The sequence below is a fragment of the Falco biarmicus genome, chromosome 2, assembly GCF_023638135.1.
Source record: "Falco biarmicus isolate bFalBia1 chromosome 2, bFalBia1.pri, whole genome shotgun sequence".
Taxonomy (NCBI): Eukaryota; Metazoa; Chordata; class Aves; order Falconiformes; family Falconidae; genus Falco; species Falco biarmicus.
The window spans coordinates 117600943-117620025 of record NC_079289.1 but is presented as its reverse complement, the minus strand read 5'-3'; the positions used below and the strand labels follow the sequence as shown (position 1 = coordinate 117620025).

General features: G+C 37.7%; 1 protein-coding gene across 2 annotated transcripts in view; it reads left to right on the top strand.

Annotated features, from left to right (window-relative positions):
* ZNF654 (zinc finger protein 654) overlaps window positions 1-18733 on the top strand; it is a 36048-nt gene extending 17315 nt beyond the window's left edge. For both annotated transcript variants that reach the window (XM_056328716.1, XM_056328717.1), the window contains 6 exons: window positions 687-822; window positions 4860-5062; window positions 5826-5965; window positions 10728-10869; window positions 12555-14871; window positions 15273-18733. In XM_056328716.1, the coding sequence (XP_056184691.1) occupies window positions 687-822; window positions 4860-5062; window positions 5826-5965; window positions 10728-10869; window positions 12555-14871; window positions 15273-15280 (2946 nt within the window). In that variant the 3' untranslated portion in view covers window positions 15281-18733. The remainder of the gene's footprint in view (window positions 1-686; window positions 823-4859; window positions 5063-5825; window positions 5966-10727; window positions 10870-12554; window positions 14872-15272) is intronic.
* Window positions 18734-19083: the final 350 nt, after the last annotated feature.

The window sequence follows — 19083 nt, the reverse complement described above, 5'->3', positions numbered from 1 at the left end:
AAAGCGTATGTTAAGAAGTTAATTGTATATGCATAGACCATTCTTCAGCTGCATTTTTTTTATTTCAAAATTAGATACCTTTTCCTCGTGATTAAAATTCTACTGTTGATTAACCTTAATGTCTACACAAGGCATGGGGCAGGGGTGAGCTTGGCATATGTGAAAATTATGGGTGGCTAAAGCATTCCAGATTATTTTAAACAAGTGTAACTTATGTAGAGATTCGGAGAAAAATGGTTGCTTGAGGACTGGTGACTCACATGGCTTAATTCAGCTTTTCCCTTATGGAATTCAGACACCATCACTGAAATCCAGCATCAACATGTCTAAATCTGTGCAGACTGGTGCAAGGCAAAGATTTCTCCCGAAGCGTATCCCCAGTAGTATCTATAATTTAAGGAAAGATGGTTTTGCATCGTTATGCAAATGGCAGGCTCTTGCTGCATGCCTTTAGAAGACGTGAGCATCCTGGCTTCCACAGTTCTGTATTACTGTTTTTAGAGAATATTAGGTGTTGCTTTAGGGCTCTGTGTAGGCCTGGGCAATAGAAGACTAGCTTGAATTGTTGTCTGAGGTGGTACTTAAATGTGCATGGGTTTTCTTGGTTCATATCTTTCAGGTGGCCCAACTTTATTTTTAGACAACATTGTTTTCTTCTTCCTAATTGTTTTTCTTTTTATGTGTAGGAATGTCAGAATCTTCTAAATAGATACAGGAATTTGAACCTGGAACTAGTGACTCGAATCATCCGAGATGGTGGACCATGGGAGGATCCAGTATTACAAGCAATTCTTAAAGCAAAACCTGTGTCACAGGAATTAGGTACTTACATTTACCACGTTAATTTTTTTAGTGTACTGAAAAATGTGTTTAATGCTTTTTTGATATGAGGGTCAAGTGTTGTCAGCTGGCATTGCACACAATTTAACTATTTTTCTGTAGTGAAATGTACTGGTTCCTTTTTTTTTTATTTGAAAGAAAACTACACCTTTTTGCTGGTAATATAAGTCTACTTTTATAGTGCAGAGATCAGATTGAGGAGGCTACTGAGCAAGTCACTTGTAAAAGGAATTGACCAAAACTAGGTGTTCAGTCCTTGAAAAAGCATGGAGAGTGACTTGACTTCAGTGAGACAACTGAAATAATACGATCAGGGGAGGACCTGATGTATCTGTCTCATGGTACTCTGACTCATTTTCTTTTAAATTGTAAATACTTGAGCTTGTGGCTTTTCTTGGTTCTGTTCAGAATGGTGCCTGTGACTACACCTGATAGCTGCTTTCTGTTTAGGTAATTCCTAGAGTTGGGAGGAGGAGAAAGATACAGCATGTGGAAACAAATTACTAGAATGTTAATGAAAGTCCATAAGGAGCAATATTGCCAATCTAGAGTAAAGTCTTCTACTAACATCTTAAGCAACGTATTTGCTAGCAGTGTTCACAGAGGACCTCTTAAAAGTTGTTTCTATTTGATAGTGGTAGAAAATACTAGTTCTTCTCCAGTTACTGTGGCACAATGCATGGTTCAAATTCATTACTGTCTTTATGACGAGATGCTCATTCTGTAGAGGAAGAGGACTATAAAGTCTGAACAGCTCAGTGAGCTGCCTCCTTAACCAGAGAAAGTATTCTGATAGCAAATTAATGGGATTAAGTGGGTAGTCTTTGCTGGGTTTTGTCTCTTGTGAAGCAATTACTTGAGCAACATGGTTTACCCATGATTTTTATTATATCTGATAAACTTCTAGTCAAACAGAAAAAGAAAAATGAAAATGGAGATTATCCTGGTTTTTTTCTGCAATGCATGAAGAACTCTAAAAGTCTTGGTGGTTAAGATTTGAGGTCAGGTCTCAATCTCCATCTCTCCAGCAAAGAATAGTTTAGTCCTTTGCTTTAGTAATTCCCTTTGATCATCATGAAGCCTCTATGTTAGGTAATGGTTTGAGGATTTTTACTTGGTATTAACCTGGCAGAGTAGGAAAGAGATTGCCTGTTGTCACTAGATGATGCTTCTGTTTCCTGTTGTTGCAGGCCACATCTCCTTGCCCTCTGCTGAGGTATCTTTCATCCTTTTATCTTCTGATATCCCCACACAACCCCTTGGCATATCTCATCTGTGATGACAAACATTTTATTTTACATAATATCTTTTGGAAGCTCTTTCTTTCTTGTCTCACTTCCTCTAAATTCTGACTCTTCTGAAGTCTTAACGTGAAACTTCCTGTGCTGCTTTATAGGCTAGCAGTATTTGGTGTACGTTTTGAAACTTGGCCATATAGTTCCCTCGGGGATCACTATTTTAAATGAGGAAAACTGCCTATTACTGCTGAATCACCGACCATTACTTGCAAAAGTCAGTTTGATAAATATGTGCTGTGTGAACTACATAATCCTGTCTTGGATTCGTTAATTACACGGAGAAGCTTAGGCCAAGACAAACCTCTCTGCGTCTGTCTTTACTTGAATGGTAGTGTACTCTGAGATGTTGCATTCTATTTTGAGATGGCTGGAAAGGGAGGCGGTCTTTGGCTGTAAAGAAAAATAGCAGGTTTGAAACAGGAGCAATAAACTTCGAATAGATTAGGGAGAATAAGGCAGCCCGCTGTGAACATCTAGAAGAGGATATTGTAGGCAGAGGTACACTCAGATGTAAGCAGCTAATTAGTTTCTAAGCTGATGTTTGGCATCTATTGCTGTAAAGCAAAGCCCCACACACGCTGCCTGGACAAGAATAGATGTTTTCCCCAAGCTGTTTTTAATGTACTATGACTTGGCTAAATGTTACTATACTTAGCAGTTGTCTTGAGGGGTTAGAAGAGCTATAAATGCTGCCTTGGGTAGAGGGCATTCCACTACAGGGAGGGAGCACAGTCCTGCCAGTGGTGTAACTGGAACTTGCAGTCTGTTTAAAAACATATTGGAGGGCGTAGGAGATCCCCATCCCTGGGAGACCGTGCTGTCAGAGGTGGGATTCTCATTTACGGAGCAGAGGGGCATTCTGACCTAAGAGTTCCACACGCAGGTAGAAAGTGGGAATGATCTAACAACCTGGATTGTGGCCTGCTGTGTTCCCTCGTTGGAGGGAAAAGGATACTACAGCCAGTTGTTAGATGTGCAGCATTTCTGGCCTGATTTGTCCATGTGAATATTTAGTCATCTGTTGGGTAATGTTTGCATGTGAAACGGATGATGGGGCTTGTTGTCTTGAAGTATGCTAATTCAAAAAAGGAGAGGCCCTTACTTGGCTTTAAGGATTTTTTCTGTACAATCACTTTTTCTTGCAGTTAATGACCGCTGTTAGACACTGGCTTTTCTTTAAGCCAACTTCTCTACTTTTGTACTTTGAAGTGCTAATGGTTAGGGGGAATGAGATTTTCTCTGTATGGTGGACCTTATGGTAAATCTATTAACAAATCTTATCTAAAACCTTGTATCACCTTGAATATTATTCCTTAAGTGTTCATTAGCATGTAATACCATTAGCTTGCCAAAAAATAAAGGTGCTGGAGAAATCCTGTTCCTGAGCATAAAGAGTGTGTTTCAAACCAAGCGTTGGGGTTTTTTTATTTTTTTAAAAAAAGAAAGGTTTAACTGAAAGGTTGTTATACAAGTAATCTTTTTTATTTTTTGAAAAAAAAAATTCTCTTGGCTGTTCAGATTGTGGTTTCCAGTAACCACTTCTATTTTTTTTTTTTATCTTGTTAGATGTCACTTTTAATTTGCTTGTAACATTCTTAATGCAGGTTCCTTCTAAGGTATAAACTTCCTATGCTCACTTACAGCCTTCATTGTCTTTAAATTGATAATATCTTTTTTTATTATTAAAAAATATGAAACACTGTACAGTACTACAGGGTATGCACTAGAAATTGTGGGATCTTAACTGTTTCTCTTAAGGTAGCTGTTGAGAGTATAAGAGGAAGGTCAGGCCACATTGTCCAGTACTTGACATAAATGCTACCATGCTCTTAACAGCCTGGGGTGTGCATTTACTTGACAAGGTGCAAACAGTTTTCAAAAAAAGCAGCGTTATTGTATTTTGTAGCCTGGAGTGATATTTTAAGTTTTAACCATAAGAGATACTAGAATGTATATGAACTTTTATAATGGAAATCTAAAGTGTGTCTTCTATCTATTTTGTAATTTCCTAATTACTTAACATTCGAGTATTTTGACTATCTCAGTTGAAACTATTTCATTCAAATGTTAGCTTTAAGATTAACTTTTAGATCTGAAAAACAGTTTTCCAGAAATGACGGGCTAGAATTCAAAGGTATTCAGGGATTTAGATGTTAGAATTGTGCCCAGTAACACTTTTAGAGGAAGAAAAAGTGTATTTTCCACTTCTCCAGGCAAAGTCAAGGTGTTCAAAACTACTTAAAGCAACAGCATGTGAATTGCAGATAACTTTTTCACCACTCCAAGCTTCTCCATTTTAATGGGTAATGAGTATCCTGAGTTGTTTAAATATTTATAATTTTAGCATTGGAAGTGATGTCAATCTTACACTTCTGACAATCACCCAGTTTCCAGCGCTGAGGGAATTTTCTGTCTTAAAAATGTTTGTGTCTGCTTCTATATAGTGTATGTTATACTAACCCTTTGCAGCATCTTGTGTTCATCTGTTAGAAACAAAATACTGAAGTAGATTACTGGTGTAAGAGAAATAACAATTTCTGTTCCCAAGCAGAAAGACAGATTCTTGATGGTATTTAATTTAACATTTGATAGCTTCTTTAGCAGAGCCTTTTTTTATATATTATTTGTTGACATTGCACTATTAAAAACAACATTACATTTAAATATTTGTTGTTTGGACTTCATATTCTAATTGCCTTTAAATCTTTCTTTTCTGTACAGTTAACAAATATTTAAGCTCTGAAAATCCACTGTTCTTTGAACTACGTGCCAGATACCTTATTGCCTGTGAACGCATCCCTGAGGCAATGGCTCTTATCAAATCTTGCATAAATCATCCAGATATCAGTAAAGATCTGTATTTCCATCAAGCTCTTTTCACCTGTCTTTATATGTCACCATTAGAAGATCAGCTATTCCAGGAGGTATTGTTTGTCAGTATACATTTTCTTAATGAAGTGGTGCATTATACTTGCTGTATACAAGTTGTCAAGAGGAACATATGGAACTCTGTTTTTGTAGAACAAAATGTCATAAAATCAGGCAGCTACACCGGTGTTGCTTAACTTAGTGCTGGCTTAAGCTCTTGAAAGTTAAATGTTAAGTGCCTACAAATCTGCTTGACCTAAATACAATTTTTTGGTCAAGTTTACTGGTAGATATATTCCCTAAATAACTTGAGTAATTAATATTTTGTAACTTCCGTGTATTGACTATATTATTATTGACTATTATTTTAGAAAAAGCATTTGAGCCTAATTGATGTCAGTCCCGTGTTATGTACATTATATAGTTTTGTAAGCCGTGAAGTCTTTTTTTTAATGATGCCCCGGTATGTAAAATAACACAGTAGCTGAATGTGGCCCTACTTTTCCACTGATAGCACTTACTAGGTAACTGCTTTTCTTAACCTTGTTTTAGAACAAGCTGCCATCATGCAAAAAAGTGCTTTTGTGTAATCTTTTAATTTCTCAGACAATACTCTGTCATTACTCTAAGAAATATGAAAGAGCTCTAAATATCTCCAAAAATCTCAGTTTACACGCCTACACAAAAGCTGTTCCAAAGAAATCCGATGTTAATAGCGATTCTGGAAGTTTTCGATAGCTTCTTTAATATACAAGGTCTGATAGGTTTTTATTTCATGTTAGCAAATTTATCTAAATTGATTTTATTTTAATTGTATAGCACTTGTTGAGGACTGATTGCAAGAGTGGAATTGAGATCATCTGCAACACTGAAAAAGAAGGGAAGACTACCTTAGCCTTACAGCTGTGTGAATCGTTCCTAGTCCCACAGCTTCAAAATGGGGACATGTATTGTATATGGTAAATACTTTATTTCTGGTGAAGCAGCTTAGCAGATAATAAATGCTTATTGCCAAAATGAAACTCAGCTAAGTTTGAGATGTAGCTCAAGTTTAAAATACCAAATAAAAACATTCTAATGTGATTTTTAAACATTCCTAGTACATCTGTTATGCCTGTTTGCCTTTTTACACACTATCATGTAGAGCGGTAGCCTACATACTACATAACACTCAACTGTTTCAGAGTAACAGAACGGAGAGCCTTTACATGTTTGAGGCTGTAAATATGTAGAAATATGGCATTTGTTATTAGCAATGTGTAACAATATGGGGTCTGTAGGCTCTGGCAGATATTTTGCTGTCCTGCTATTTAGAGAAGTCCTTACAGTAACCAAACTGTAGTATGTCACCAGTGTATCTAGAAAGAGAATATGTGGTTCTGAAAATGTGCTGTTATGGAAGCTTTTACTTCATCAACGGAGCCAAAATATAAATGGTGGTCCTCTAGAAAACATTTAAGTAAGAATATTGTCATACAGGCTAAATCATCTTGATAGTTTTTATGGCTAAGAAACATTTTCTAAAGTGTTGTTAAAAAAACTTTCATCGTTCTGAGAGCTGAAAGATGGCTAAGAAAGGTGATCCTTCTGTTTAGCCTTTCTGTATAATTTCTGTACCTAAGTAACATCTGTGTTTCTTGATAAAGTATGCTTGATTTATTTGTTTGATTATGTAGTAGAAGCAAAAAGATTGAGTCAGCGAGGATTTTTATTTTTTCAATCAGTAGAGATAAAATGATTATTGTGTAATTAACTAACATGGAGTTTAAAACCTATTACAGGATTTCTATGTTCCCGGATTTCAGGGAACTGAAAAGTAATGTCTCCCAATGCCTTTCTGTTTTTTTTTCTTGAGGAAGTAATGAAGGTCAGAGTGATAACGTTTGGTTTGTTAATAATTTTTTTCCTTAACTATTGGATGAGTAATTGGTTGCTTTGAATCAAAACCTTTGGTATTATGATTATGAGAGACATTTAGAATGCAATGTGTTGGCAATACCTAGTGGCATTTTTCATTCAGTCTGTCCAGAAAAAGGTGAATGTGACTGTCCCCATAGGATAGATGAAGCAGTTAACCGAAAAGGTACATAGTTGTGTGAGGCCAGGCATCAACTTCGGCATGGAGTCAGACTTTGCTGATTTCTGCCCCAGTGCTGCATCTCCCGACTTCTTACTTGGTAGGAAATTTGCAGATGTAACCTACACATCTTAGCGACACAGTTAGTGCTTTGTGTTTCAGGAATCTAGTCTTCTAAGAAATGCATTTTAAATACTGGAATTAAACCTACTTTTTACATCTTCCGCTGTAGTAACATGTTAACTTTGTTCTTACCCAGCTGATAATTAGGTTTTGCATCATCCATTTTTAAAATTGCTGTTCAAAACAAGATGTCTGTCCTTATGTTCTGGCAAAGTGGATATCAAAAATGAAATTCCAGAACGTGCTAAAGTACTGTTTGATACCTATTCAGCAAGGAAACAGTTTTGGCATCTCTTAGTATCTTAATCTTATGTTCAGAATGTAGAATTTGAGGATCTTTGAAACCATTCAGAGCAGTTATGCCTGTGCAGCTACTACAACAGCTGTTTCATTCTTTACAGATGCTGAGCCTTAACAGTTGTGTACCCAACAAGAAAATTCTGCATAACGCTTAATAGATAATATAAACTGGAACAAATCTTGTGAAGGCATGACTATACTGTAATTCAAATTTCTGAAGTAGGAGCCAGGTTAAATTAATCCAAGACATGTATTTTTCCCTAGAGAAGATTTTTAATTTTTTCAGCACAGTATAAATCATCTTGCCTGGTTTGGAATTGAGGACCTTGCAGGGACCTAGCAGCAAGGACTACTAGCAACGATAAGATGTCAAAGTAGATTAGAAAGCTGTAAATAGCAGATACTTGCTACTGCTTCATGTGGAGCGACCTATATGAAATCTTGAAGTTGAAGCCATTAGCTCTCATTATCTCAGAGGAAGCTGAACTTTAAGCAGCTCTGTCACAAAACTCTTACTGTTTTCGTTGATGTTAAGAATAAATTCTGGATTCAGATAATCTGAGTTATTCTTCTGAAGTGAAAGCCCACTGACAAATTAATCACAAAGCAAGCTGTGCTTCATCTTACTAGAAATATTTGTGGCAAGGTATTTGTAAGAGATCAGTCCATAATGATGTGATTAATTACTTTCTAGTATCAAAAAGTGATGTCTCTTCAGGAAGACGGCCAAGATTTTTGTGGAACAGGTGTGGCAGAATGGCTTGCCCTCTCTGTCAGGCAATTTTTAAATGCTCTTTTGGCTGTTTTCAGGTGGTTTCTGTGCAGTACGTTCAGGAAGTCCGAGTTTTTCCCACATGTTCCATCAGTCTTTCACCTTTAGGTAATTTTTGTGAATTGGATAACACTGGTAAAGTGTGGTATTTATACCCAGGGAAAGACAGACTTTCTACTTATCAAACAATAGCAAAGGTTTAGGTCTAGCTAAGGTAGGGTGGCTTCACCACTTTCTTGTTTCTCCTGGAGGCACGCAACGGTTTCGGTACTTTGCAGAGCGTTAACAGGCTGGAATACCTGGTTGCCTCTGGTAAAGAGGAGGTACCAGAGCTCTGTGATCTCACAGGAATAATTTAAATAGCCCTAGCCCGTGTCGACAAGAGTTTTGACACAGGCCTCAGTGTGAACTGTTAGACTACCCAAGAAGTAAATGTCACCAAGTACTATACTACTATGCCAGAATAATCAAGCAAATGGAAAACTACCCCTGCCTGTATTATCTCAGATTTTTCATCTGCATTGTGGTCAGTGGCACAGGAATACCCCAAGTGCTGCTGACTTCAGCTTTAAAGTTAGTATCCAGAGCGTTTAAGTGGTTGAAGTAGTGTCCAATAAGCTCTTCAAGAATGCTTTAATCCTTAATGATTATCAAAATGAGAAGGAGAAACCTCCGTGTCTGCATGGAGGAATATGACTAAAATACTATTTCACATCAGGATCTAGTCAAGTGGTGGTTGAACTGATTTAACAACTTGCTCTTCACCCATGGAGCTGTTCTTCCTGCTTTCAGTTTTCTGCATTCCTTTTTCAGCTCTTTCCTTGTGCCAGCCGTCACACCTGTCTGAACACACGGCAAGCCACTTTAACCACTGATCTCTCAGAAGAATAATTCAAGTTTTCTCAGATTCTCTGGGGTTAGCGTTGAAATGGCTTGTTCTGAAATGCTATGAGGCAAAGCCAAGCAGAAGCTGTATTCTTTAATTCTGGTAACATTTAACAGCAAAAGTGGTTAGGTTTTTTTGTACTTCAGGTTGAGATTACACTGAATTTTTATGAATGGTTTCGTGCACGAAGATGCTAGTTTCAAACTTGTACAAGAAGTTTGCAAAGGCTTCAGTAACGTAGGTTTCCAGCCTGGTCAAGGCAGAGATAAACAGCTTGTATCTTTAGAAAACCTGTAAGACACTTTTTTTTTTTTTGTGGGTAGAGCTGCTTATAGGACTCCCTTTTTAGAGTTTTTCCCCATGTAGGCTAAGTCGTTCTTTTGACTTCAGTTTTTTGGGGTTCTGAATGAAAGAAAACAATCCAGCTTTCTTGTCTAGCTCTCAAAATGTCAAGCAGAATTGTAGAGCTGTCCTAAAGTTAAAAGGGAAGTCTGTGTTTTGTCACTTCGTGCAGGCACTGACCTCACTAGACAAGCCTAATCTCAAAAGGTTTGTCTGACTTGTATCTGGCACAGACTAGAGACTCTGGATGAACAGCCAAATATTTTGTTAGTAAGTGGGTTTGTGTTTTCTGAGGGAGGAGGCTGGTAGAATAAAAAAGTGTCTTCCTTCAGAAAATGGAAGTGGATTGGTCCCCTGTTTGCATTGTAACGTTGTGGTGGGATTTCTGCCTAATCCTAACTGTATCTACTCTTGTCTTAAAAATCTTAGTGCTGGGCAAATTTTCTAAGTCCGCTTGCCTTTCTGAGTCTCTTAAAGTGCATAGAACAGTCTGTAAATCTCAAGTTAGCTAGATTTTATATACCAAACACATGACCTGTGTGGGAGCTCTGCCACAGATGTCTAGCAACCTATTCTTATGTTTCTGTGTTGCAGGCAAAAATATTGTTTGACTGAAGATCACAGGGCTGTATGAATAGCTGTAGAGCCTGATAGTTTCATGTAACTGCCATTGGCTAGAAAGACCAGTGATGACGGCAGTAAAGAGAAATTGTGTTGTAATATGTGTAACTGGACAACATCAGTATTTCCTGTCAGTGGACCGCAGCAGAAGCTAGCTTTCTACAGCGCTCCCATTTTCCACATTCTAACACTTCTTTTCCTGAAGGACTTCTCATCCTTGCAGTGAAAGTAACTTAATCCCAAGAGCACACAGAGCTCGCTGTTCAGCCTGACGCTTAGTGCCTGTAGCGTTAAGGGCTTGATGCTGTAGCATCTGATTTTATGCAGTTCCCTGATACTAAGCTGAATACATTAATATTTTGTTGAATATTTAATTGCCTCAGCGATAGGCGATACCCTGAATGCTTTAATGAAGTAATTAAGTTGCACTTTCCATTGTGCACATTGTGTACAGCTGTGGTGTTAACAAGATTGATAGTACGCCCTCAAATATGATTTTAGTTCCAGGATATGCAAATAGCTGTTCTTAGTAATGCATCATGCTTGGTGATAGAGTTCTTAAACTTTATCTAATTGAAATATTTTGTTCTGTACTTATAGGGACCTGATCTTCATTTGGAGTAAACTGCAGCTTAAATCTAACCCATCAAAACAAGTGTTTGTCGACCAGTGCTACCAGCTTTTAAGAATTGCTACAAATGTCAGAGTAATTTTCCCTTTCATGAAGGTCATTAAGGATGAAGTAAGTTTTGTTTCTTTTTACCCCATCTCCCATTCTTTTTGTAACTAGTTAAAGTCAAGCAAAGTGATGTTTATATTATGCAATGAGTGCTTTTTGTGGAAAGTTAAGAGGGCATAGGAAAGGACACAATATTTTCTTAAAAATTTTGTCATGTTCCAGAATGTGCTTCAACATTATGATTGCTCTTGATCTGATGTGTATTTGGAAGATTTGGTGGCTTTTTTTGTACTGAATTCTGAGTTTTTCTGTCTGCAGTAAGTTTGAGGAATGTAATCCTTTAAATAAATGGGGAAATACATGGAGTAAACGTAAAAGATCAGACGATTGCTTTCCTTTAGCCTGGCTCCTTAAGGAAATAGGACTTGTGTAATGCCGTTGTGTATCACCTTTCACCCTGTTAAGTTTTTCACCAGTTCTCATCAGATCTGAAGTGCTTCACGTAACATAAAGGAAAAGCGAGACTAAGATAGAAGGCATAATCTTGCTTCAGAAAAGTACATTGTGTTTCACGCTTCAGATGTTAGTCTTCCAGTGTCCCGTACAAATTTCTGCAAAAGACGCCACGTGCAATGCTTTGCGCACAGGAGTGCATGTTTTTTCCAGACAAACGTTGGTTATTATCATTGACCTGACTGAACAGAGCGCTCTCATATTCTATGCCCTAAATGAATGGTAAATTATTTTGTCACGGGTGCTGCTGTACAATTCTAAATGCAACAAGGTTGCTGCTGTTCAAGATTTTAATGTCAGTATGTATTCTAAAATACTTGCGACATGAATAACTTTTATTTTTATTTATGTCTGAAGGACTGTATTTTTTAATAACCCACTACATGGGGAGCACTATATGTGTTTGTTTATGCGCATTTAAATATGGGTAGGTATTAATTTTTTCTAAACTTTCTGAAAGTCTTTCATCTGCTGCCTGTTGGGCAGTATGTTTCTGATCATCCCTCCAAATTACATTTTCATGGCAGGGCCCCCCAGCCTAAAGTGTGGAATTGGATTTCTGCTCATTGGAAAGATAGTTTGTCGATTTTGAGAAGTCAGGCCGTTCAGGCCGTGGGTTGTTACGGTTTTCCTGGTGGTCATCGTTCAAAATTGAGGGCAGTATTTTATAACTTGTATTTTTGTGCAATGCAAGTTGAATGAGTTGGAACAGGGACAAAATAAAGAGCAGCTGTCCAGTTAAAGTGCGAGGCAGCCTCGATAATGAAGATGCAGGCAGAACATAACTGCTAGATCGGATATGATTTGCTGGAGTCTTGTTTTATATCTGCAAATAATTAGTAGTCTTTAACTGTAGAACAAACTGCACACGGTGAAAGTATCTGAAGCTTTGTTGACAGCAGCTGTGTAGCTCTCAGTGCAAATGAGATGTTGTTTTTGAGCATTTTTGTATCTGCATTTCATAGTCTTGTTTGAGCATTATTTTAAAATGTGCCTTCAGGTGAAGTTTACTAGCAGGATGCTTCCTGAATTCCTGACTTGTTTTGCAAGTTGATGAATATAAATGCATGGAGTTGATGTTTGGGCATTGTTTATAGTAGTTCTTTTTTGTTTTTCTGTGGGTTAGATTTTTTTTTTTAATTGTTATATTCAAGCTCTAGACTTCTGTAAGCCCATAAGGAAAATATCAATGTGCATACTCAATAATTATGTACACTGTTGTTTCCTCTCTGCAGGTTGGTGAAGATGGTCTTCAGATATGTGTTGAGATATGTGGATGTGCTCTACAGTTGGACCTCCGTGAAGATCCCAACATGAAGAGTCTTATTTATAAAGCAATTGCTCATTTTCTGCCAAATGACCTAGAGATCCTCAGAATTTGTGCTCTTTCAATCTTTTTTCTTGAGCGCACCTTGGAATCTTACTACACTGTTGAACATTTATATAAATGTGCAGATGAAGAATACAATGAGTGCACTAGCTCTGTTCAAAACCGCGTACGTTTTGAATTGCTTCCAATTTTGAAAAAAGGTTTGTTTTTTGATCCCGAGTTTTGGAATTTCTTGATGATCAAGCAGAATTGTTTAGCATTATTGGGGGATAAAGCCTTTGTTGGCTTAAGTGAAAGCACACTGGAAAACGCTACTGCAAACACAGAGAAGATAACGGAGTATAGGGCTCTGAGTGAGGAACGTGTCTGTTTAACAGATGTCAGCAACGGGGAGCTTGACCCTGAAGACCTCTCTGAAGCCCAGTCCAAAGGTAATGGCAAAAAGAACCATGAAGCTCTTGAGGCATCTGAAATGTTAGATCAAAATGTCCCAAGGCACCGCTGTGTGATATGCAACAAGGAATTTCTTGCTGGTCACATTGTGAAACATGCACAAGCTCACCAAAAAAAGGGCAGTTTTTCCTGTGTACTTTGCACCAGAAAGTTCAGGCAAAAAGGACTTATGCTTAAGCACTTAAAGAATCATGTCAGAAAGATAGAAAGGCAACATCTGGCTGCAGTTCTTGAGGCTGGTCAGCAGGCTCCTGCTCCTAATGAAGCAGAATGTCCTGATGCTTCTCCGTCTCTTGAAAATGGAAATTCTGATGGTTCCAAAGATAACGAACCAGAGACTGCAGTAGCTCCGGGTGCTGACCAAGTGGTCCAAGTGGAGGAGGAGAATGCGGAACAGGTATTTGAGGCTGTGGAAAACCATCTGAGTGACCAGGATGACGCTACTGAAAATAGTAGCGACAGCTGTTTTAATAATGTTCCTGATGCTTTAAGTACGGAAAGTTTGCCTGAAGATGATGAGAGCTCCAATAAGGAGTCACCTACTCTGCATAAAGTGAACGGAGCTTTTTGCTCTCAAAAAGACATTGATGCTCTGGATGAGGAAGGAAGCTTTAAGTGCCCTGCTAATGGTTGTGCTAGAGTGTTTAAAAAGATAAGATTCCTCAATAAACATGCAAGAAAATCTCATCCAACTGATTTGAAGGTGCAGCAGCATATAATGAAATGGAATAAAGGAAAATGCCGGTTCTGCCAGAGAAAATTTGCTGATTCCCAGCATTTTATAGACCACCTGAAGAGACATGTGTATCCAAATGTTTACTTTTGTTTACACTTTAATTGTAATCAGAGATTTAAGCTGTCAACTGAGCTTGCGGAACATACAAAAAGTCATAGTGTTTTTAAAGCTCAGTGCAATTTTGCAGAGTGCTGTGAGCTGTTTGAGGAGCTCCCTTTGCTGTATGAACACGAGGCTCAGCATTATTTAAGTAAAACAGCAGAATGTTCAGAAGACGCAAGTGAAAAGGATTCTTCAGATGATCCTTCAGAAGTTTGTAGTTACCAAGATGATGATGAATCTGTTAATGAAAAAGAAACCGTAGATTTACCAATTCCAACTTGGAAGTCAAGGAAAGATTCTACAGAACCAAAGACATATATTCAAAGTGTTGAGAAAAAAGCCAATAATGCAATTCACAATGGAAATGAAAGCTCATCTGAGGGTAGTGCTACAGTTTTAAGTTTAATAGACCAAAAGACACCTGTGTTACAGCCAAATTCTGAAAACTGTAATGTTGCTAGTGACCAACTGGTCAATGGGCACAGTGACCTAGATCAGACGTCATCTAAGTCATCAGAAATACCTTTGGACAGAGTGGCAGATGAAACAAGGACAGAAAATGGGTCAGTGTTACCAGTTTTACAGAATTGTCATGATATACCACAAAATAATGCTGCTGCCTCGCAGCCACCTTCTAAACCAAATCAAACAACAGAGAATACTTCATATGGTGTCATCTTAACAAAACCGTACGTTAGACCATTGCCTCCAAGTTATCTTGATGAACGATACATTAGCATGCCAAAACGTAGAAAAATTTTGGATGATGAAGTAGATGCTTATTCTGAACAAGATAAATTTTGTAGCAAATCAACAGAAAGATTTAGATGTGGCAACTGCTTGACCATCTACTGTAATTCAGAAGCACTTGAGGCTCACCTTGCACAAAAGAAGTGTCAGACGCTCTTTGGATTCGATTCAGATGATGAAAGTAAGTCTTACAGTCCTTCTGGGTTGGTTTGTTTGGAGGTAAATACCAACCAGAAAACGGTCTTTGAAAACAGGCAACCAGACGGAATAGCTAAAGACAGAAACGACTTCTAAGCGATTGTAGTGTGCTAGAACTTAGACGCTTCAGTCACAGTACTGTGCTAAATTGGAAGTTCAAATTGGTCATGCTGTTCAGAATAAGAAAGAGGTCGTGAGCAGAATAAGAAAGAGGTGAGGACTGGTAGGCAACTAATGGAAAAGGCTTCTCGTAAAACAGGAGGGGGTACTTCAGTCTCTCTTTCCTTGCACGTTTGAAACTAAACGTTGAAAATCATAAGCAGTGTTCTAGATGAAAGGATGATGATGTTGGTTATTTTGATCCCAATGCCTTCTCTTTTACAGGTGCCTGATTCAACGTTTGTGGGAAAATGCATCAAACGAGGAGTGGTGTAAGAAAACACTACATGAAGAAGCATCAGTTCGTTCCCCAGTTGGCCTTAATCATAAAGCAGTTTCAAATTACTGAAGAAAAACGTGACCTTGATAGAGACAAAGCACATTTTCTAGACAAAACTCACAGAGGTATAAGAGCTCTGCAGGTCTTGAGTCCAGAAAGGTTGCTACAAAATCCCCAAAGTACCAGTTATCCGAAAAGCCACATCCATTCCAAATGTGTGATTGAAGCTTAGCGGCACAGTCTTTCTAGCGTGAAGGTTTGAGGAAAATAAGGCATACAGTCGAGCAGGCAGAGAAAGCAGAGGTGTTAACTGCCTTATGGAAATAAAAACAACCAATTCTGAAAGCTGCTTTAGTTGGAAAATGTGTGGTTAAAGGGCATCCATCCACACACCTGGGAAGGAATCATTCAAGGAGGTGTTAACGTTATGATAGTACAGGTAAGAAATGCATAGAGGAACCACGCATTCTTCTTTCAGAGTTTGAGTACGTGATTCCATTATCTGCTCAAAAGCATGGAGCTCGTTTAATACACCTACGCTCAGCATCCAAAAAGTGGAATGTAGAAAGAAATCCAAGATGGATGAAATGCTCAAATAGCCAAAAACCTGAAGTACAGAGCATGCAAGGAAAAGTGAGTTGATGTGATATGAAGTGTGAAAGTTACACACAGTGGATATCAGATGCACACAAGAGAAGGCCTTTGCAAGACTATGGTAAAGGTGTATGTTAAGTGCGTCCTGTAAAACATCTGTTGTAAGTGCAGGAAGACTAATACAAGCAGTACATGCGCGGATTGTGTGGATATTAACAAAACCAGGTTGAAATAAATACAGAATGTGAAAGGCATTAAACTTGCACTACAGGGCAGAGTTAAACTAATTTTATGCTAATACAGAGGTCCTTCAGCTGTTGGTATGACTGAAAAGAACTTGAGATGGCTTCCTGTTTTGGTTTTTTTTTTAAAAAAAAAAGGGGCAGACAAAAGCAGAGCACATGTCAAGTTGGACGAAAAGATCCGGAAGAGCCTGTTTCACATAGGTGATATTGCATAGTGGTGGTAGGTCGCAGCTCAGTACCGTAACTACTTATTTACTGTCTACAGGAAGGGAGAAAGTATGTATCGACTCAACCTTAAGACACATTACAACCCCATCTAGTAGCACCCCTTGGAGAGCCTTTCCCAGAAGTTAGTGAGTGAGTTAGACTTGAATGTTAAGCACTTTATCCAAAATTCACTGTTTATAGAAACAATCAGAATGTGAGGACAGGAAATTTGAGTTGTTGAGCTCTCTCTGTAACATTGAAATACAGGACGTTTGGAAACCAAAAAGATGCTGTTGTAGTTTTTGGGCTTCCCTCCCCAAACAGAGGTGTGGCAAACATGCACATTGTGTAATTACTGTGCTAATTTGTCCTCTTAATTTAACATATACTGTCTTGCCACCTAAAAATGTTTGATTTGGGATCCTGTTCTGTGTGGGTAGCTGAAAAATTTAATGCGGTTGTAGGCACGGAAGGTATAGTGCTGAAAACTGGCGTGTACAGATGGAGTCGTCCCAGAAATGTAGGGCAGCGAAGACCAACTGTTCCCGCTCAGCTAGTTTGCTTCCTGAATATTTCATCACCATGTGTGTATGGCATAATAAGATGATCAGCTTGCTTAAATCAACAGATATATAAAAATTAATGAGTAAAAAAGTCAAGAGGTACCTAAAAGATCACTTCATTGTAGCAATGGCTCACACTTGCAAACCTAAGGGTTTAATTGTAAAATAGGCTGTTAAGTAGTCCTGGAACTCAAACTTAATAGTTCAGTAATGCCTCTGCTAATAATCCTCTGTGAAATTAAACAGATATTTGCATTAATTCTGCTTCCTTTTTCCCTCCTGGGAGGTAAAAAGAACACAAATTCCAAACCATAGTCTTTGGAATTCTAGAAAATCTTTGCCTTAACTTTGAGTTGGATTAACGTGAAAGGTTATAAAATTATGATCACAGGTATGTGTGCATTACATTAATACTGATGAGCAGCCCGCTTTCAGAGGTTCATATGACATTTGAGGCACCAAAGAATTTTTTTTGCAGTTGCAAAACTGATTTAAATGCATCGTTCATTATATATACATATATACACGCTATATATATATTTACATGTATAAATACATTAGAAGTTTTTAAACGTGAAATGGATGGGGACCTTACCAGCCAAATGCACTTTCACATTTTTTGCTTTCAAGTTACCAATTAATTTTTAAGGACCCAGTTACCATCTTGAATGTTCCCAGGCTCCCCTTTGCTTAACATTGTTAATCTAGTTAAATTTGCTTAAATATATTTGGAAAACAAAAGTTAAAGTATTACAGTTTTAAAAATTTGAAAGCTCAGTCAATAGATATGACAAAAATGTTTGTGTAAAGTCTTTTCAATGTACTTTTACTCTTTGGTGCTTTTTTGCCTTTTCCTGGAGCTCCATGTGTTTGAAGGTGCTTTAAAAACATGGTTGAATCTTGCGTTTTCTTTGGTTTAAGCGTGCAGATATAAGTACATCTGTGGACATGCATAAACTGTGACCATAATTTTTTGTACCTGCATTAAACTCATTCTTGTTCAAAGATGCGTTTTTTTGGACACCACCATTTGTTTATACCATGTGTTGAGCATATACGCTTTGGAGAACTGGAAAGCCAAGTTCTTATGTAGGGGAACGTTAACATCACCTAACACCTATCAGAAATATGCTAAATTGACTTACACGTGGGTGGTAACAATTTCTGGTTTAAGTAATGGGTTTTTACTTCAAAAGAAATTGCATTTTCTTTAAACTACTTTCTGATACCTGTTGGTATTGTCAGATAGTTGCAATATTAAGGAACTTTAATTAGGAGCAAAAAGGTAACTTGTAATGTGTAGGGGATAATTCTACATGCTTTTTAAAGACTTATTTAGTATGTTGAGTATTACCCTGCACTAAGTCTACAACTTCTCAGGCTAAAAAAGGTTCCCAATCTAGACTTGAAAGTTGTTGAGTTTGGTTTTTTTTCCCCAGACATTAAGCATTGAATGACATAATTGGAAATACTCAAGCTGTATCACTTTGATTCAATAAATACTGAAGTACAGGTGTCATGTAAGCATGCAGATACCTTAAAGCTGCCTGAAGTTATACATGAGCTGAGGGGCTTTGTTGGATCAAAGTTTGTGCATTTCATTGCTGATAATTTTATTCTAGTAACATTCCTCCAGGTGCCTATAACTTGGATTTAGACTTTCCTTGTAAGACTGTCTACTCTAACCCGATCACAGCTCGCTGTAAAGCTCATGTATGTTCTAATTTTCAAAGAGTTGCCGCTTGGTAGGCACCTTTCACAAAAAAATTAAAAAAAAAAATGCTGAAAGTGGTCATATCTGTGGGGAAAGGTCACTGGTACTTTGGTTATTTAGCCATATTCATTAAAACTATATAAATTGTATAGTTTGGATAATTTATAACATTAAACTTTGTGATTTTACTATCACATTGAAGGTTCAGCTGTACTCATTTCTTTTATTGTTTAACACCAGTGCTATGGACAAAAGACTCAAAGGGGGTGGTAGTGTTACTATTTTCTTAATTTATTTGGTACTGTATAACACCTTTCTGATTAAATGCAGTGTATGCATTTTGGGACTTTAATTTGTAAAAGCTGTTACAGGTTCAGCAAGAAAGGAAATTTGTGCTTCCTTGTTGAATGTTAAATTATTTTACTTTGCATTT